The sequence below is a fragment of the Heterodontus francisci genome, chromosome 10 (assembly GCF_036365525.1).
Source record: "Heterodontus francisci isolate sHetFra1 chromosome 10, sHetFra1.hap1, whole genome shotgun sequence".
In the NCBI taxonomy this organism is placed as follows: domain Eukaryota; kingdom Metazoa; phylum Chordata; class Chondrichthyes; order Heterodontiformes; family Heterodontidae; genus Heterodontus; species Heterodontus francisci.
Window position 1 is genome coordinate 89,284,362 of NC_090380.1, and position 21,916 is coordinate 89,306,277.

A 21,916-nucleotide genomic window follows, 5' to 3' on the forward strand; every position below is an offset into this window, starting at 1 on the left:
TTTAGGGTGAATACTTCCTAAATTCTTTCTGACCACTAATTTACTTTTGTGTGTCTGGAAGATACTGCAACATTTATTTCTGAGGCACTTGTACAATCCAACATTAACTTTTCAAATGGAACACAGAGCTGAACCAAGTATGGACTGAGAACATTACAGTTACTCCATTCACCTTGTTTATTGTTCGCTGATAGGAACTGGCAAAATAGTTTGTGTTTTCAAGTGCTCATTTAAGCACGGGTTGGGCTCCTCTACAGACTATAATGGAGTGGAGAAAATGTTTGTATTAAACTACATTTTGTTTTTAAAAAAAGCTAGGGCTTCTTTTGTTTGTGCCCATTAGTTGCAAATGAGAAGTAATTGCTGCCAAATTATTTTACCAGTTCACATTCAGTCCCATCAAATAGAGTAAAATGAACCCACATGATCATCTATCACTATTAAAAGTTAGCTGAAATAATGCAAATTCTAATGAGATTCATGCTTACCTTTATATGCTTTGCAAACAATTTTAGAGTTTTACAGTCACCTTTAAAAGCTGTCATCAGTCTGCCAAAACAAACAAGATATAATCACTGCAGTCATGGCCTGTTGAAATGGGTTAAGGGCATTTGAAAAGCTCAGAGAGGAATGTCGTGTGAGCATGTTAAGTGTACAGGATGGAAGGTACACTACATGTTATTATAACAGAGAACTTTGCACTGTGTGAAGTGAACATTCTTTCTCTCCAAACACAACTTGCCTTTTCTTCTCTAGTTTTCTCCCATTAACAGTGCCCTTTCAAAAACTACCAGCTCCTCCTGAAGGTGAGTTCCTTGGTTGGTAGTGACAGATCAGGACTATGTGGCAGAGGTCACATATCAGACCCTGGATTGTAAGAGTTGAATATCAGCTGGCTGTGGGATATACAATCCAACAGTCTGGTCTAATTATCTTTACTGATTATAGGAAAGATATTATTACCTTGACAGGATGAAGAGTAAGGCAACGAGATGATACTAGGGCCAGGAAATTTGAGTTGTGCCCAAAATGTGAGTAAAATGAGTGGAGCGACAGTTCCACACAGACCCGAGGCCCAAGCGAAATTCAGCCTCATTTAAATGCCACCAGTGAGCTGCGGACAGCAAACAGGAAATTAGGCTAAAGCTGGTCAAGTTAACTCATTCACAGCAGTGACTAAATATCCAGGTTTGGGTTCAGAGAAAATTCAGTCTGCTTATGGAAACCACCATCTCGCCATGAAGTGTTGGGGGAAAAACAAAAACAAAACAGTAACAGATAGCAAATTTAATTTTGCAAGGAAGAATGTGCAAGAAGTTGACAGAACGACATGTAACAATTGTACTGCACTTCAATAAAAAAAGCAACTATACGAATTTAAAAATGCTTCTAGGTGTAGTTTTGTAAAAGCTTCACTCAGAGCCAGAAGGCGGTGGGCTCAAACTCCACTCCAGGTATTGAATACATATTTTAGACTGACAGTGCACTGTTGAGAAGCACTGCATGGTTGGCGATGCCCTCTTTGAGGCCCGTCTTCTTGTTCAGTGGACAGACTATCCCATGACACTATTTGAAGACGAGGACGACTGTTCTCCTGATGACTTTACCAGGTTTTATTCCTCACTCAAAGTCGTCAAAACAGACAAACTAGTCCTTGCTATTTGTGGAACTTTGTATCTGAAAACTAGTTGCAGCATTTGCCTAGTTATCAATGTAACTGCACATCAGGAGAAAAATAATTAGTTGGCTGTGAGGTACTTTGAATGTCCTGAGGTCATGTAAGTTCTTTCTTTACCTGATCATTTCAAGGGCTCGGAGGGCAGAGCTACATATTATCAACATCAGCACAGATTTGTTCTCCGTGTGGTTCCTGCACAACTTCACCCACTTGGGACAAACTGTAGATAGACAGACACCACTCAACAATCTTTTTAAATAGGAGACATTGAGTATATTTATCAAATCTATATGATATGGAAATAAGTTTCAAACTGGCTAAAAGTTTGTTAAATTCAAGATAATAAATAAAAATAAAATAAAATACCTATAAACTCAAGTAAAAACTCATGAAAGCTTTAATATAAATAAAAAATTAGATTAAAAAATTCTAAAAATATTTAATCCCCTGTGTTGTGGAGAAAATATAACCACTCTTGAGTCCACGGGATTAAAGCAAATAAAGGCTTTAACCAAGCATATGCAAGGGAGAAGCTTCAGGCTCAACCAAAGAGCTTCTCAGTGAAACAGAGTTTGCAGTTTACATTTATAGAATACAATCACCATTACTCATTGTTCACACTACCTTGACACATTCCAGGCCTATAGCTTGATCAATAAACTGGATTGTATTGCCACACAAACATCCACCCTAACCTCGCAACTGCCAGTGAAGCTGCCAGTTCCCATAGTTTATGGCATCCTGTCTCATGTCCAGTCTCACCCTTATCTCTTTGGTTAATGAAGCAAGGACAGCATGTTTACACAGATGTGGAGGCAATTAGGTATTGGATTGTACAAATCCCAGAATAGTGGTCAAGTATCCATCATTCAATGGGCCCCACACAACTAGTGTTTCTTCCAAACTTATTAATACATTCCAATGCTAATTCTACTCATGTTGCCCTTCTGGCCCCACTTCACCCGTAAATGCAGACTTTGATGCTTATTATTTCTGTCAGATTACACTCAAATTCTGCTATTATTTTAAAGAACTTGATTAGGTCATTCCTCATTTTTTTTTTAAATTCAACAGAATACAAATCTGATAAGGCATTTAGCATTTTAAAATGCTGGGTGGCCTTTGTAGCCTTCAAACTAGTTGCATGTTTCAGTCATGTGATAGGCCGGCATACATTTACTGCTGTGCATTTCCAAAATTCAGTCTCAGCAATAACACAGAAATAGATCAAATTTCAGAGGATCCCAATAGATATTTTGTTGTCACAGTACTACTGAACTGAGGAAAGGAAGGTCAGGACTGAACTTTACTAATAGGTGACCGAATGTGAATGTTTATCTATTTTTTATATGAGCACTCTTCTTCACAGGCCACACAGTTTTTCCCTCTAGCTTAAAATTCCACAACGTACAATATCTTAAACTGAAACTGGGCAACATCAAACATGTGAAGGATGCTGTGAAGAGGCATTCGATTTTGTTTCTGTAAAACCTGAAGTAAAAGAATAAGCGTGACCAATATAAAATCAAATCGGTCCAATTCTGTCAGCTCAGGCTCTGCCTGTGCTGCAGCTACTGAGCTGAAACCAATCTATGACAGCTGCATCCCTTATTAAACTGAAGAATGGCCTCAGTCTGATTGACATTAAGGGAAGAGCTTGTGAAGGATTCGAGCCTTGAGGATTCAAAGGGTTAAAGACTACTGCTTTCTAAGTAAAAAAAAAGCCCTACTGCTTTTTAATTGAAGAGGGCCTACTGCTTACCTCATCTTTCTAAGTAAAGGGCACCAAACTGCGTGATGCATGACAACCACACCTCCTAAGCAAAGGGTGCTTTATCGATGTATGGTAACTGCTGTTAAACAGGCAGATGTCCAGTCACCAAAATGAGGAAGCAAATGACAGTCTCTGGTCCACAACTGTTTTATTGGCAATTTAGAGTTCAGTCCAAACATCAGTTCCCACTCTTTCCTTCTGGACTAACTCTCTGTCCAGAAGCAACTCCCCAAATGGGCAAAAACTCAGCCCTTAAATACAAAACTATAATGAGCATCCCCTCCTCTCTATTAACACTGAAGTGAGTCCTGTTTAATTTATGGGACCAGCATTTTCACTATTGTCAACTGCTTGAGGAGATGGTTTTTTTTGCTGAATGCCCAACAATATTTAATCTACTCTAAGAGACAACTTGAAGAGCACCAACGTATAATAACCATACCTCCTAAACAAAAGGAACTCACAACATGCTAACCGATAAGGTGGGGTTCTAAGAACACATGAGGAGCACCAACTGAATAACAACCATACCTCTTAAACCAAGGAGGGCTCCACATGCTAACTGATTGATAAGGTGATTCATTGCTGAAAGCCCAACAATATTTGAATAGATGTTGAAGTGACAGTTAAGTGAGTCATGAAAAATTGATCAACAAGAGTGTTCGCAGCTAATCAAAGTAGAGCAGCAGATAGAACAACCAGGAAAAAACAGCATAAATAACAGAACCTCAGATCAGGTTTTTAGATTCGCTGAAGCAGATCTTGTTGGCTATCAGAGCAAGGTGAACATGATCCTCCCCTTATCTGGGACCAGCTTTATAGCCTCCTACTACTCAGGGAGTTAAGGTACATGCTATTTTAATAATTGATGTATATCGTTCTTAACTAGTTTTAAGAATATTCTACTGTGACAATATTTAGACTTAAAAGTTGGATTCTCTACTAGAAATAAGATAATGTCTTTTTACCTTTTCCTAAGAACTGTTAATCTTGCAATTAATGGTCTGTAAATTGCATGTCGGTTCTTTAATAAATCTCTATATGGCTTAGAATTTACATTGTCTCACATAGTCTGATTAATCACTAACTCATGAATCGCATCTCTGTAGACTCTTTGGTGAAAAGGTACATTACTGAGGAGAGACCCCTAGACCCTGATAATATCCGAACATTATAATTTGGCTGGAACTTGCTCAAAAGAGCTTTCTGGAGGATGGTAATATTTTTGTTTTGTTCCTTTCCTTTGGGGAGATTTGACCAGACCTTTAGACCCATTCAAGTGTCTTTACGATTGAGCTACCTTAATGTGAAGTTGAGAGTTAACATCTGAGAAGAACGCTTGATCCGGGATAGCCCCAAAGGGGCTAGGATTATAATCTTTTTATGTTTGTGCAGAGCTCTGCTCCCTCAGAATTTCAACATTGGAAGGGCGCAGGCGGAAGCTTTGACCTAACATTAAATGATTCCAAAACAATGTTTTAATACTTTCCAGGAGGCCCAATGGTCAAAATGCCCCTGCCTGGACAATTTTAAAATGTGGCTTTGCACTAGGCTGGAACTATACTGCAGCTGATATGAACTTGAATGCTTTGCAATGCCCATGCAAGGCTTGGCTTTTGTGCAGCCAGATTAGATCAGAGCTGGGATCCTGAATTTTACTGCCACTTTTCTCATTACTGTATACATGAAATTGCTTTCCATTGTCAGAACATGTAGTTTAACAGCATCCTTATTTACTCCTTTATCTATACTAAATAGATTCCAGCTTTTTAAAATTCTTTCATTTCAAAGGGCAGTTAAGAGTCAACCACATTGCTGTGGGTTTGGAATCACATGTAGGCCAGACTGGTTAAGGATGGCAGATTTCCTTCCCTGAATGAACCAGATGAACCAATGATTTTTTACGACAATCAATGATAGTTTCATGGCACCATTAGAGAGACTAGCTTTCAATTCCAAATTTTTATTAATTAATTGAATTTAAATTCCACCAGCTTCCATAGTGGAATTTGAATTCATGCCCCCCGGACATTAGCCTGTGCCTCTGGATTAATAGTTCAATGACATTACCACTAAGCAACCACCTCCCCCAGTCTATGGGACTAGTGTGAAATATATAATGGAATTTAGTCTGATAGTTCAAACATTATCGTGAAGTTGAGCCAAGTGTAAAAACACCCATTTTATTTGATTATTAATTGTGGTAAAGTAAATATTTCCTTTCATAAGTAGTGAAATAACTGGATTTTTGATATACATCTGACTGTCTCCAAAGCTCAATGACTAAAGTAAAATTTTACTAACCTGATAAACAGTGATAACTATTTATGTGTATATTCTTCTTAGTAAGGATCGAAATAAGGAGACACTACTCCAAGCCAGCAATTGGCAATGTGCTACCATTACAAATTTGACAATTTAGTAGTATAATATTGTCTGTAGTAATAATATTAAATATATGCCAGGTCAATTATGATGAACATTTCACATGTATGCCTGACTGGGTATTTTTCTGACAGCAGGTCATCGACCTGAAATGTTAATTCTGTTTCTCTCTCCACAGATGCTGTCTGACCTGCTGAGTATTTCCAGCATTTTCCACTATTATTTCAGATTTCCAGCAACCACAATATTTTGCCTTTGTTTGAGTATATTTTTAAATTTGTTTTTGGGATATGGGAGACAGTATTTATTGCAAATTCTTGGCTGCATTGAAGGCATGAATTATGTGGGGCGACTATCACAGGCAAGTCTGATCAGATAGGATGGCAATCTCCCTTTCCTGAAGGACACACTAACCAGTTGGGTTTTTACAACAATCCATTTTTTTGATGCTTCCTAATTACCAGATTTAGTGAATTTGATTCCATAATTTGCCATGGTGGGATTTGAATTTATGACCTCTGGATTGCTAGTCCACTACCATAACCACTAGGCTACTGTACCTTTTGGTAATTCACAATTGACAAAATCATAAATGATTTAGAAGGTGGAGTTTTTCCATATTTCACTGGAGACCCAGATACATTCTATTTATTCTGACATTTCTGTACTCATAGGGCTGGATTTTATCAGCCCTGTAGGGACTGGCTGAGAGGTGGGCGTGGGCCATAAAATGGCGAGGGAAGGTGGGGGGGGTGGCGCCTTCCTGATGCCATGGAATTTTACTGGGGTGGGGATGGTTGAGGACAGACTTCCTTCCCAGAGGCCAATTGAGGCACTTAAATGGCCAATTAAGGGCCACTTAACGGCCTCTTCCCGTCACCGCTGGCATTTTACCAGCATTAGAAAGGGTCCTCTGTCACGTGGAGAGGCCGCCCAGTAAAAGCTGGTGGCCTCCCTGTGGGCTTGTGGCGGGGTGGAAGGGCTCTCCTGATCGGGCACCCTGTGGCCCAGGGAGGGGCCCTAGGCGATAAGGGCCACCTCTGCTGCAAGATCCCCCGACCTCAGTAATGACACCTCCCCCTCCCACCCTCGCTGAGACCTGCCTGAATCACCCAACCCCAGTCACCTGTCTCCTGGAGACCCTCCTTGGTTGCTGCTTTTGGACTCCTGCAGTCCCAGCAGTGGCCACCATTCCCGGTGGTGCTGCTGGGACTGCTGAGCTGCCGGTCCTCTGATTGACTGGCAGCTCTTGGGGTGGGATCTCGTCCCTTAAAGGGGACAGCATCCCTGACGTCGGGTAGCTAATTACCTGCCCGATGTTGATTCGGCCAGGTGTTCAACAAATGGCCAAGACGGGGTATCCCCCTGCCCCCACATTTCGGCCTCTCTCCAGGACCCGCGCTGCTAAACTAAAATGCAGCCCATAGTCTACATTTACCCTATCTGATTACAAGTTCTCAAACAATTACAAATATGGAGATGTGACAAAAAAATTGCTTTTCTTCAGACCAAACGTGATATAATGTGCAGATTTGCAGTGGTGTGTGTAACCCACTTACCTTGCTTCAGATAGGAGGACAGGGTATGAGTGAGGTCATTGCTCTGAAGAAAACAAGAATCTGAAAAAACACACAAATAAAATCCCATGGCTATCAAAACAATTATGGATTATCTGCATAATGCATAAACTGGTTTAAAACACGTGAATACTTATATTAAACTGATAAAATTCTATCTTTAAATTATATTCCTATTTCAGCAATCTAACAAATTATATTCTATTGTTTCTGTGGCTTATATTATAAAGTAGAATCAGAGGAATGTACTGCATTCACAGAGCATTTTAAATATGTCCTGACAAGGCTTAAAAAAGTGAAATCTCCTTTTTATGCAGAAATAATCCTCAATGAGGGTGAGCCTTAGTTTATATTTGAGAAAATGTGTTCCATACCTGGCAGTTTCAGTTCCTGAAGTTCTATTACAGACCGTTCACTTTTGAAGTGTTGGACAATCACATTCTGCAAATCAGCAGGGGCAGCAGGTTTTGTAGCAGAACTCAGCAGAACATCAGAGATTTTCTATATTTACAAATAAAACAGGTTAACATTAGCAAGTTTAAAACAGACACTTTATAGCAAAATAAGAAGACACACACCAAATAATAGAATCAACTTGAGATCACTAGTTTGTCAACAAAGTTGTTGTAGTGTTTGCCTCACAAAGACATGATTACAAGCCACAAAGCCACTTTGAACCTTCCATCCAAGCAAGTAGATGTTGAACCATGCATGAGCAGTCACATAAAGCTGGAAAAAAGAGAGGAAAGGTAATGGAAGAGAATGGTGCAATCGGCTGTATTCAATAGCACAAATAAATCAATGCATCGTGGTCACAGTTCTGGAAGGTGTAATTTGTGACTTGGTCAGGGTGGTTTTGGTTTTGATGTTGTGAGCAGGGAGCTGGGTAACAAGGACATATTTGAGGTCCTGTGAGAGAAAAAGCAGATTACAGATGGGGCAGTAGATGGAGGGTTGCTAGGATGGACTTTTTGAACATGATCATGATGATGGTAGCTTTGAAAGGAAAAGGAATGACACCCAAGGAAAAGGAGACATTAACAATGTTGGCAAGCGTTGGTGGTTGAGATGGTTAAGTGAGGTGGGGATTAAGTAGGAGATGGGTGTCATGGAACCGTATCCCATCTATAAATATTTGCATCAACTCAATGTTCTTCATTTTTTTATTCCTCTGCTTAGAGGCAGTTACCTTTCTTCGCCTCTTCTTCTTGGGTGGACTTGCTTCAGGTATTTCCTCCACTTTTATGTCTCGAAAACATTCTGTTTGCTGGAGAGTAAAAAAAAATAATTTCTATACTTTCAACAACTGCCTGCACAAGGCAAAGATTCATGTGTGTGCTGTCAGTGGGTCAAAAAGACAAACTTGCTCGAAGTGTCATCAAAAGGGACGCAAACACGGTCACATTTTTGAAAATGATCTTAACTTTAATATGTCAATAACTGTTTTTTCAGATTACAGAAGTAACCTTTTGAATATGATAGTTTGAACAGTTAACAGAATATTGTTTATTTATGTATCCTGAGTTCAATCATTTCACATTGCATCATTCAACCCGTCACTATGTTTGCTTGACAATTTTTGTCTCATTATGCTCCTGTGAGGTACCTATGTTAAAGGCACTATATAAATACTGCTGTTGTGACTATCACATGCTCTGTTCTTTAAAAAAGTATTCTGCAAGATACTGTATTTAGTCTCAGTTTAATTTGCAAGTTGTGTACGCTGAGTTTGTTAGTGCTTGAGGTAAGCCAAGAAAGAACAAACTTGCATTTATATTACAACTTTCACAACTTCAGGATGTCCCAAAGTCCCAGTTATAAAGCTAACTAACCTAATTACCAAATTATCCTTAAAATTGTCATCCCATGTACAATGTTGCCTCAAGAGTAGCATGATTAATTGAAAGTAAGTTACAATAATACCATTGGAAGCTACAGCCGGAAATCCTGTAGTCATGGGAACATTTGCACAGGCAATAATTCATCACCATATTGAATATTAGTCTGCAGCTGTACAAAAACATTTTTACTGATATGTTCTACTGAAATCCATTTTGAATTTGTAATTCTGATTTTTATACAATACTACCATTCCAATAATAAATTAATATTAGTAAGAAAAAAATACATCAGTATCTCATGTTAAAAGAATTTAAATGTGAATTTCATGTTTAAAAACCATATATATATATATATATATATTTAACCAAGTAGTGTAATCCTTCATGATGAGAGCCATGTTGCTTAAATTAAATGCATAGAGTTTCCACATTTGAAAAGGTTTGAGATATCTTGTTATTGTCATGTAACACATCTCATTCTAAGGAACGCAATGGCCCTTTTGTGGGTTTTTACTGTTTTTCAAGTTAAAATTCTCTGGCTTAGAAAGTGGATAGAACCTGAATTGGAGCGCATGCTGCATGCACCTAATGAACTGGTGGCAGGACAATGACAATCTGGTCCACCAGCCAAGATAGTTAGCAGAGTTTGGGGCACTCCTGCTTCTCCTGGCTCAACAATAAGCTAAGTAAAAAAGTTCAAACATACATTTCTGGTAAACTGCCATGACGGACCGCTGGCTTGACTGCTATGTGCCCAAAGGAGCTGACCGAAGCATGCACAGCATCTGCTGCAGGCATGTACAAATCAAATTTTGGAAAGGGGATAATTTCAGGTATATGCCCTGGATGCCTAGATTGGAACCTTTACCAATTTGATGAGTGGCACATTTCTGACTATCCATCATCTTGGAATCCTAGGCGCTCATTTTACACCTGTAAATGGGCACAGTAAGATCCAATTTATATGCCTCCCTTCTAAGCCATTTTCAGTTTTCCCCTTTCTTTTACTTAAGCCATCCACCATTGCTGGCTTAAAATGGTGAAGGACTTTCCATCTGGGACTTTGATGATAGTATTGGATGCCTCCATGCCATTCATGGATAATTTGAGTTTACTGGTGAATTTTATTTCCAGTCACTTCATTCAAACCTGGTTCTGTAGATTGGTTAATGATTTGGACATTTTCAGGAAATGTAGTCTGGAAATTAGAATAACATATGGAAATTAGGATAGCTTTTGCTCTATAGGAAGGACTGGATAAAATAAATATTCTGATGCTAGTATGGTCCTTATAAAATGGCTCCTGCTGTACTCAACACCAGTTCTCCCTTGCCTACAAGGAGAGAAAAAACACTTATTAAAAAAGACTTAACACTATCAAATAATGCAACACACACAAGACTCATATAGCAACCTCCTTTCATCACCTTTTTACTTTTCTTGACCATGGCAGGCTGAGCAGTCTCATCTCCTTTCTTTCTTTTTCTCTTGATGTTATGCTGAGGTGGATCTTCACTCATCTCTTTAGGTGTGTCTAAAACAAATAAAGGCAAATACTTTGAAACTCACTCACAATTTTCAATATATAGTGGTGGGGTTAACAGCATCTTTCTGAATAATGTAGATCAGTGTTGGGTGTTACTATAAAAGGTCAAAAGACCTGCCTTTCAATATTCAAACTGTCTGGCACAGTCAAAAGAAAACATTCAAAGCCAAGAGGTGTCAATTTCACCCATCCTGATTGCATCATGAGATATTTTTGAATTGAATGGGTTCTTATGAAACAAAGAAGGCGTGAAGTAGTCACATCCAGGGCCACTGTCAGTCACCACAGGAAGGAAGATCTCTGTCTCCCAATGTAGGTGAGATGTGAGAGACTTTTAGCTTCAAAGGTAGCTCTCTGGCAGACAGAGAGACACACACAGACAGACAGGCAGAGACACACCCAGGAAAAAAAAAATCACCAAAGCTTGTCCAGCTGAGAGCTGGGAGAAGATCCAATAAGCCAAAAGGAAGGCACCCTGCTGTGAATTCTACATTTCAAAATGTGCAGCAGTGAACTGGAAGTGATCCCCTGTCTTCAAACTGAACTTCCAACCAACAGAGAAATCTACAAACACCTCAGGCCTGCAACTAAACAGAACTTAACCTCCGAGAGAATTCAACAGGTTTACTGTGAACCCCAAAACTCAACCTCACTTCAAACCACTTACCCCTTTTCCTATCTGTCTCGTGTGTGTGTGTGTGTGTGTGTGTGTGTGTGCACGCGCGAGTGAATGCGTGAGTGGGTGCAGTTGTGACAATTTCAGGATAAGGCATATTGCTCAATAAATAATTAATCTTCTGTTTAAAACCTACAAGTAAACTTGTTCTGACAAATAAAACACAAAGGGGTTAAAACCCGAATAACAAAAACACTTGCTGTGGTTAGGTGGGAGTTGAACAGTTGGGCACCACCCACATGCCTCACCACATGGCCGAAACAACAGTTTAAAAGAAAACCTCCCTTCCGTCACTAACAACGGTGCTTACAAACTTCCAACTGCCTGGCCTTCAGCCCTCAATTCACCACAATACTTCTGTTGCCATCGATCTGCTCAATCACTCACCTCTGTTAATTGTATATCAATGGGTTATATTCAGGTGGGCTGCATTATGTGGGGATCCACCTGATTTCATATACATATAGGAGCAGATTGAAAGTGGTGTTGTCAATTGGAGGTGAACTATATGTACAGTGTCTCTATAAATAAAAGCTCTTACGTATATAATGACCAAGCTCCAGTTCTCTCCTTCACCGCCTGGCTATGTGAGTTGCGACAAGCTCCATCTTTGATGCCCTTATCCCTGTTACAAACCATTTTCTCCCATCCTGGGTCAGTCTGCTTGGTATGGTACCCACCTTGGTTCTCTCAAGTCCAAGGGGCACGGACCTGAAAATAGCTGCTGCACAATTAGTTTGCTTATCCATTACCACATCAGCTGTCCACCTCCCCCCACCCCCCCGCCCCCCGCCATTTCTAGACAACTATCATAAGCCCCTTCCTCTGGCATGGCAAACTACTGCCATCTCCAATCTCCCTTTCTTTTCCAAAGTCCTTGAGTATGTTGTCGCCTTCCAGATGCATGCCCTTCTTTCCTGCAAATTCATGTTTGAAACTTTCCAATTAGGTTTTCATCCCTGCCACAGCACTGAAATGGTGCTAATCAAAGTCACAAATGACATCCTAGAGTCATAAAATTATTACGCACAGAAGGACGCCATTGGGCCCATCAAGTCCATGCCAGCTGTCTATAGAGCAATTCAGTTAGTCCATTCCCCGGCTCTACCCCCGTAGGCCTGCAAGTTTATTTCCCTCAAATGCCCATCCAATTTCCTTTTGAAATCATTGAGATTGTGACCGGAGTACACTACCACTTGCCATGCTTTTTCGATTTGTCTGCAGCTTTTGACATGGTCGATCATACCCTCCTCTTCCAATGCCTCTCCTCCGAGGTCCAGCTGTGTGTTACCGCCCTCAATTGGTTCCACTCCTACCTATCCCATCATAGCCAGAGTATCTCCAGTAACAGCTTCTCTTCTCACTCCCTCACCGTTACCCCTGAAGTCCTGCAAAAATCCATCCTTGGGGCCCCCATCTACATGATTCCCCTCGGCAACATCATCCTAAGACTCCACATGTATGCTGACGACATGCCCACTGCCTCCCTTTACCTCGCCACAACCTTCGTACTGTCAGCCTGCTTGCCTGACATGCACTCCTGAATGAGCTGTAATATCCTCCAGAAAAATGTTGGGAAGACAAAAGCCATTGCCTTAGCCTCCCCCCTCACAAACACCATTTACTTGTCACTGATTTCACCTCACTCCCAGCTACTGTCAGGTTGATGCCGATAGTTCCCAACCTTGATGTCCTATTTGACCCTAAGCTGAACCTCTGATCTTGTATCCTCGCCATCACAAAGATCAATTCTTGTCTGTCTATGGATCTTTGAAATGCACTGTATAAATGTAAGTTGTTATTGTAAAATAAAAGTGACCCACTAATATGAGGAACTCAAAATTTACCTCACATAAACAAATATGTTTTCTACACATTAATTTAAAAATAAATCTTCAAATTTAAAACCCACTCCCGCTAACACTGGTCTATTCTTACAAATGCTACCTTTTATCCAACTGGTGATAATTTTCAACCAAAAGCAAGGACAAGGTAGTTCTGTCTATTATTCCTCCCACTTGGCAAGAACATTCTGCTCCTTTGAGGTGCTTCTCCTGTGGTCTTGGCGAAGAATGAACTAAAGTCACCACAGCCAGAAAGATGAATTCAACAGCTCTGTGGCTATTATATCTACTTGTAGTGCTGTTACTGTTACCGCCTAAAACATTTTAAAATCCTAATTAAAATCATTGTAGGTTCACAATGTAATGGAATGCCTGTATTTAGCTAAGCAAGTTACTTTCCTTGAGGAAAGTATCAGAGGGCAAGCTGACCAGTCTGGTCAAATGTGTTTCCTGGCTTCTAAAAGGGATAATACCTCCAATTCCTACTGCCTGGAACTCCATTTCTGTTATTTGTTGATAGGTTAAGTCAGACTCTCTTATAATACTGACAGGGAAAATTTCTCTGGGCATAGTGTGTGTGTATATATATATATATATAAATATACAAATTTTAAAAATATATATGTATATACTTTCCCTTTTTGGCCTCCTTGTCTCGAGAGACTGGGTAAGTGCCTAGTGGTAGTCAGTGGTTTGTGGAGCAGCGCCTGGAGTGGCTATAAAGGCCAATTCTAGAGTGACAGACTCTTCCACAGGCGCTGCAGGTGAAGTTGGTTGTCGGGGCTGTTATACAGTTGGCTGTCTCCTTACACTTCTGTCTCTTTTCCTGCCAACTGCTGAGTCTCTTCAACTCGCCTCTTTTCAGCCTTGCCTTTATAGCTGTCCGCCAGCTCTGGCGATCACTGGCAAACTGGCTCCCACGACTTGTGGTCAATGTCGCAGAACTTCATGTCGCGTTTGCAAACGTCTTTAAAGCGGAGACATGGCTGGCCGGTGGGTCTGATATCAGTGACGAGCTCAATGTACAATATGTCCTTGGGGATCCTGCCATCTTCCATGCGGCTCACATGGCCAAGCCATCTCAAGCGCCGCTGGCTCAGTAGGGCGTCCATACTGGGGACGTTGGCTGCCTCGAGGACTTCTGCGTTGGAGATACGGTCCTGCCACCTGATGCCAAGGACTCTCCGGAGACATACGTTGTCCAGGCCTCGCTGCCGTAGAGCAAGGTACCGAGGACACAGGCTTGAAACTTATATATAGATATATATATATGAGGTTACAATGATTACACTTTTTATAGTATTTTCAAACATGTTAGGCTTTAAATTAAAAAATATTGATGTTGTAATTATTCCAAAAATATATCTCAAATAAAACTTTAGCTCATTAATACTTAGAGCCAAGTATAATACACTCAATTAATAAAAGTCAAAGTGACTTAGATTGATTTCATTTCACAATTACCCTCACTTTCCTATATTTTCCCATGGGATCTATTTGTTAGCATTCCGTTTCTTTCAGTTTAGAGAGTGGAATGATCTGGCCAACTACTCTCTTGACAGTCTAACAGGATGTGTACGTGTAGTGGGGCAAGGTAACTTAGCCAGTTTATTTCCCCTTTCCCTACAAATAAAATATCCTGTTAATAAGCCACTGCATCTGTGACTCCTTTAACTTAGATTGGTAGCAGTCTGGAGATGTATTGAGAAATCACAAAGCAGATACAGTACATGTTTGGAAGACTGAAGTTTAACATCTGTTCCTTGCTTTAAGAAAAAAAAAGTCTAACTAATGTGAGTGGAGAAGTCTTGATATTGGGATTTGTTTCACTATATGTCACTGAGGAATTCACACAACCTACTTCATAATATTTTTAGATAACTTTGCAACAAAAATATTTTAAACATAGACCCCGCATGAAAACTGCAACCAATGGTACTTAAGCCAATGTGTAAATATCTATTGTTACCAATGCAGTTTCATTTAACAATTAAATGCAGAGTCTATACTTTTGGAAGTCAGTTCTGAAGAGTTTAAATACTTTTCATAAGTGACTTCACAAAAATTAATTACTATGTCAAAAGTTACAATCTGAAATGGATTTTTGTAAACAAAATTATGAACAGGATATAGGATCATGAACAGGAACAGGAGTAGGCCATTTAGCCCCTTGAGTCTGTTCCACATTCAATGAGATCATGGCTGATCCATGACCTAACTACATAGGCCTGCTTTGCCCCGTATCCCTTAATAACCAAGGGATATCCAAAATAACGTTAAATTGTAACTGATTCAAAATCAGTATCAATTTCAGATATAATATGTTAGTCTGATAAGTATCCACCTATATTGATTAAAATTATAAACATTTGAGGTTAATGTAAAAATACAAAAATGTTAACAGTTACCAGACTTTTTTTTTATTCGTTCCTGGGATGTGGGCATTGCTGGCAAGGTCAGCATTTGTTGCCCATCCCTAATTGCCCTTGAGAAGGTGGTGGTGAGTTGCCTTCTTGAACTGCTGCAGTCCGTGTGATGTAGGTACACCCACAGTGCTGTTCGGAAAGGAGTTTCAGCTTTTTGACCTAGCGAACGAATGGCGATGTAGTTCCAACTCAGGATGGTATGCAGTTTGGAGGGGAAATTGCAGGTCACGGTGTTCCCATGCGTCTGCTGCCCTTGTCCTTCTCGGAGGTAAAGGTCTTGGGTTTGGAAGGTGCTGTTGAAGGAGCCTTGGTGAGTTGCTGCAGTGCATCTTGTAGATGGTACACACTGCTGCCACTTTGCGCAGGTGGCAGAGGGGCTGAATGTTTAAGGTAGTGGGTGGGGTGCTGATCAAGAGGGCAGCTTTGTCCTGGATGGCGTCAAGATTCCTAAGTGTTGTTGGAGCTGCACTCATCCAGGCAAGTGGAGAGTATTTCATCACACTCCTGACATGTGCCTCGTAGATGGTACACAGGCATTGGGGAGTCAGGAGGTGAGTTACATGCTGCAGAATTCCCAGCCTCTGACTTGTTCTTGTAGCTGCAGTACTTATATGGCTGGTCCAGTTCAGTTTCTGGTCAATGGTAACCCCCAGGATGTTGATGGTGGGGGGAATTCAGCGATGGTAATGCCATTGAATGTCAAGGGGAGATGTTTAGATTCTCTCTTGTTGGAGATTGCCGTTGCCTGGCACCTGTGCGGCACAAATGTTACTTGCCACTTATCAACCCAAGCCTGAATGTTGTCCAGGTCTTACTACATGCGGGCATGGATTTCTTCAGTATATGAAGAGTCGCAAAAGGTACTGAACACTGCAATCATCAGCGCACATCCCCACTTCTGACCTTTTGATGGAGGGAAAGTCATTGATGAAGCAGCTGAAGATGGTTGGGCCTAGGACACTACCACCTGAGGAACTCCTGCAGCAATGTCCTGGGGCTGAGATAGTTGGCCTCCAGCAACCACAGTCATCTTCCTTTGTGCTCGGTATAACTCCAACCAGTGGAGAGCTCCTCCCACCGATTCCCTTTGACTTCAATTTTGCTAGGATTCTGTGATGCCACACTTGGTCAAATGCTGCTTTGATGTCAAACCAAACTGAAATTAACAGGTACTATCATTAAGTGATAATCTGTCTACAGATATCCAAATCTGTTAACCAGAAGCTCCAGAGCTGACCACATCAAAATATGTTTATATTTACCTATGTAACTTTGATATTTTGTGCTGTAAAAATGTTGTGAAAATGAATATTTGAGAAATATTTAGTGCTAGTAATTATAACTCCCAAAAATGATAGTAAAGTGCTTATTTGACTTGGCACAGAATTACCAGGACTAAAACTCACCCACAACTGTCGCACCTAGCTTCTTGTAGTCTAATATGTCTTGTCATTAATGTAGGACAGTTCGCTTTCTTTTAACTTTGAAGATCTTACAAAAATTCTCTGGTACTTGCTAATGCTCTTTCCTGGTTTTCTTCACTATCCCCTTACGCCTTTTTTCCCACTCCAAAAAGTGGAACATATAGTTCAACTGATCCCACTGATGCCGATGCATTAAAGAATTGGGAGCTCCAACATGTGAGGCAAGAAGCATTTTGTTAGCCTTTCCTCACCAGGAGATGTGATGCTATTGTAAGGTGGCCCTTTGATTGGCTGAGTAGAAACGGACATATTTCACCTGTGTTTGGAGTTTTTAAATATCAGAATGTGTGGGATCAAACCTGCAGTAATGGGGTAGTGGCTTTGATCAATATGTGGTACTTTGGTAGAAATGCTCCCAATCAATAATTCCTTATTATCACTGGTCATGTGCTGGTGATATCTGGTATTTGCATTAATGAGAACAATTAGGAGTTTATAGTTATTACAGCATTTGCCCCACAATGACTGAGATGTAAACAAGCCTTTAGCTCATATTATTCAACTCTCTTCATTTTTCACACTGCATAATATATCAGAAGATACCATAGATTATATGCCGTATATACTGCATGACTAAATCAAATTTTTTTTTATTCATTCATGGGATGTGGGCGACACTGGCTTTGCCAGCATTTATTGCCCATCCCTAATTGCCCTTGAGAAGGTGGTGATGAGCTGCCTTCAATAGTTTATATGCAAAGGGCATCAATATTTCTTAAATGGTAGGAGATTGGAAAATGTAGATGTACAAAGGGACCTGGGTGTCCTCGTCAATAAGTCCCTGAAAGCTAACATGCAGGTGCAGCAAGCAATTAAGAAGGTTAATGGTATGTTAGCCTTTATCAGAAGAGGATTTGAGTACAGGAGTAGTGAAGTCTTGCTTCAATTGTATAGACTGTACCTGGAGTACTGTGTGCAGTTTTGGTCCCCCTACCTTAGGAAGGATATTATTGCCATAGAGGGAGTGCAACGAAGATTCACCAGACTTGTTCCCGGGATGGCAGGACTGTCCTAAGAAGAGAGCTTGGGGAAACTTGGTCTGTATTCTCTAGAGTTTCGAAGAATGAGAAGTGATCTCATTAAAACCTACAAAATACTTAAAGGGATAGACAGGACCGATGCGGGTAAGATGTTTCCCCTGGTTGGGGAGTCTAGAACCAGGGGACAAAATTTCAAAATAAGGGGGAAGCCACTTAGACAGTGATGAGGACAAATTTCTTTACTCAGAGGGTTGTGACTCTTCGGAATTCTCTACCCCAGAGGACTGTGGATGCTCAGTCATTGAGTATGTTTAGAGATTAACAGATTTCTAAATACCAATGACATAAAGGGTTATGGGAATAGTATGGAAAAAAGGCATTGAAGTGGATGATCAGCAATAATCGTATTGAATGGCGGAGCAAGCTTGATGGGCTGAATGGCCTACGCCTGCTCCTATATTCCTATATCATACAGTGCTAACTACGTTTGAAAGATTTAATTTGTATACAGAAAATGATATTTTCCATGAGGGGAAATAGCACTTTACATTCACAAACATCCGGAAATTATGCAGAGAAATCAAAACTGAGCAACACAGGATAATTCCACTCAAATGCATAACAAAGCATTTTCAGGCTTGTACTCAGGGAATTGAAGACTGAACAAAGGGTCAAAATGTATGACATGAGTCAGTACTACCAATTTATGAACCCTATGAGGCCACATAAAAAAGGAAACAGCAAACAGAATTTATGATCCTTCCGGGAATCCAAGTAGATGCTCTCAGGAACTAGACAATATTATTAAAAGCAACAACAGAGCATGTTGCAGGCCATAAACAAGATTCACAAGCCGGCTGGACAAAATATTACTCCAAGTTAGTTCTCCTTTTCCTTCACAAATACTTTCTGTAACTGAGCTCAGAATATTACCCAGTACATCTAAGGGTAAAAGTTGAATTGATTCAACATGAATTATTGAGAGTGAGGGGAGGAGGAAAAAGACGTGAACTAACTGGATGGTGGAGGTCACGTGAACTAATTCCTCTCCAAATCCCAAAGTACATTCTCTTGGTGTTTAATATAATCTATTGGTGCAGCCAACCTTGTTGAGCTACACAGATGTCAAGAAAAAAGTAAAGATAAAATGACATGCCTATGTGGCAAATTTAACATCTGAAAGGCACAAATCTGCTATGATTAAAATTGTTTCAGAGCAATTGCTCCACAACCCTCTAAAGATCTTAAGCTCCTCCAATTCTGATCTTTTGCGCATCCCTGATTTTCATAGTTTCACCATTGATGGCTGTGCCTTTAGCTGCCTTCATCCTAAGCTCTGGATTTCCTTCCCTGTACTCTCTGCCTATCACTCCTCCTTTAAGATGTTCCTTAAAACCTACCATTCACCTGTCCTAATATCTACTTATGGGGCTCAGAATCACATTTTGTTTGTTAATGCTACTGTGAAGCACCATGAGATATTTTGATATGTTAATGGTGCTACATAAATGCAAATTGTTGTTGCCGTTGCTGCAGCCAAAGTTAATAATATTTGGAAAAGTTTTTGACAAGCTCAATGAAAAAGGTTCTATGGTCCTACAAAGATCTGATGAACTGGAATAAAGGCAGCGAGTCTCCCAAAATAAGATGTTAAAGCTATAAAGGAGAAGAAAAGGAACAATTAACAATTAAGCAAAATGGACACCTCCAAAAACCATTCCATAGAATAACATGCACAGTCTGGCAGTCTGCTGGTGTTAATTTTTCCCTTGAGAAGAATGGCTTTCCTTTATCACTTGTAAGAGCAAGGGGATGAACAGCCAAAACCTAAATCCATCCAAATATTTGTGGGGGTGAAGGGTGTGAATAAAGTATACAGACAGAGTGTCCAACATTAGATGTGATTCCGCGATTGGACAACATTTGCTAAATAATCATCAGTGTGCTAAGAATTACGCTGACAACCAATTTAAGATTGTCAGTCAGGCTCGCAGTATGGCGCATTTACGTGTATTAGAAGCTACATATATTAATACACAGGGCCCTGTCCTTTGCAGACAAAAAGAACATATATACACATTGTGCCTGTTTCAGCTAAACAAAATAAGTGACAGCCATTCGCTGGTTCATTCCTCAGGGCAATGCCCTGACCAATCAGAGTCAAGCTGCCTGGTTTAAATTTCAAACAAAGCTTGGCAGTTAACTGTCAGTCACCGTAAACTGGTGCATTCTCCATGGCAATGCCTCCACCAATCAGAGTCCACTTGCCAACCAATCAGCACTCTCTTCTCATATAGTATAAATTTGTTGCTTCCCCTACATTGGTATTCTTGCGAATTGTCCTGATAAAGTGCAAGATGAAAAGCTTTGACAAATTTTCAGCAGTATTACATTTTGGTAAAAATGCAAGAAGGTCACATATTACTTAGAAAGTAAAAGTCTAAATGGGGTAGAAGAGCAAAGTAGTCTGGGAATACAAATACACAATCACTAGAAATGGAGGTCAATAAGGCCATAACAAAATCAAACCAAAGACTAGGGTTTATTTCTAGCGGGATAGAATTGCAAAGTAGAGGACTTATGCTAAACTTCTATTCACCCTTGGTTAGACCACACATGGAGTACTGTGCGCCGTTCTGGTTGCCATAAAATCAAAAGGATATAGAGGGACTGGAAAGAGTGCAAAAAAGATTTACAAGGGTGATACCAGAACTGCAAGGTTATACCTATCAGGAAAGGATGAACAGGCTGGGCTTCTTTTCTCTTGACCTAATAGAGGCCTTCAAAATTATGAAAGTTTCCATCGAGTAGACACAGAGAGTTGTTTCCACTTGTGGAGAAGAACAAAACTAAAGGCCATCAATATAGAATAGCCACCAATAAATCTAATGGGAAATTCAGAAGAATCTTCATTACCCAGAGTGGTGAGACTCTGGAACTCGCTACCGCAGGGAGTGGTTGGAGCGAATAGTATAAATGTATTAAAGGGGAAGCTAGAAAAGCATATGAGGGAGAAGGGAATAGAGGATTACGCTGATAGAGTTAGATGAAGAAGGATGAGAGGAGGTTTGAGTGAAACATAAATGGCACGGGTTGAGCCGAAGGGCCTGTTTCTGTGCTCTATATTCTATGTAAGTTAGAAGTATATATTTTCTTCTCGCTGCAATCTCTCCCTGTTTCTCCACCACAAAAATTAGGCTTTTCAAAGAGTCGAGATGGAATTTAGGACTCTGGCTCAAATTATTTTCTTTAGGGAAAATTCCGTCGGAGTGGACTTCCAGCTACCCGTTTGAATCTGCCACATCCTGTACTTATTTTGCTGGGTTGGCAATCATTTGTGATGTATGGCAGGAACTTGGGGATGCCACTGCTGCACCAGAACAGTCAGCAAGGGACATGAAAGTGGTAGAAACACACCATACATTTGACATGATATTCCAATGAGTGCTTTGTCTAAGATCAGTGATTTCAACAGATAGGCACTAGGGACAAAATGGAAGTAGATGAAGCCACTTCAAGGCCCTCACCCTCCCTCAGGGCACCTCATTATTGCTGTTCCCCAGGACCTATTGTCATCTTCCCCACCGTGCACGTAGGAAGCGGAGGGAGGGAATTGTACTGGGGAGAATGGCCCCACCTGCCCATTACCCTGTTCCCCCACACCCGACCCACTTTAACTAACTGTTTACAGGCAGTGAGAAGGAA

The 21,916-nt window shown here is 40.4% G+C and overlaps 1 protein-coding gene across 7 annotated transcripts in view; it reads right to left on the minus strand.

Annotated features, from left to right (window-relative positions):
- cmss1 (cms1 ribosomal small subunit homolog) overlaps positions 1-21,916 on the minus strand; it is a 346,949-nt gene that overhangs the window by 16,647 nt on the left and 308,386 nt on the right. For all 7 annotated transcript variants that reach the window (XM_068041012.1, XM_068041009.1, XM_068041011.1 and 4 more), the window contains 6 exons: positions 10,683-10,789; positions 8,604-8,681; positions 7,789-7,915; positions 7,397-7,456; positions 1,796-1,898; positions 489-549 (listed from right to left, as the gene is read on the minus strand). In XM_068041012.1, the coding sequence (XP_067897113.1) occupies positions 489-549; positions 1,796-1,898; positions 7,397-7,456; positions 7,789-7,915; positions 8,604-8,681; positions 10,683-10,789 (536 nt within the window). The remainder of the gene's footprint in view (positions 1-488; positions 550-1,795; positions 1,899-7,396; positions 7,457-7,788; positions 7,916-8,603; positions 8,682-10,682; positions 10,790-21,916) is intronic.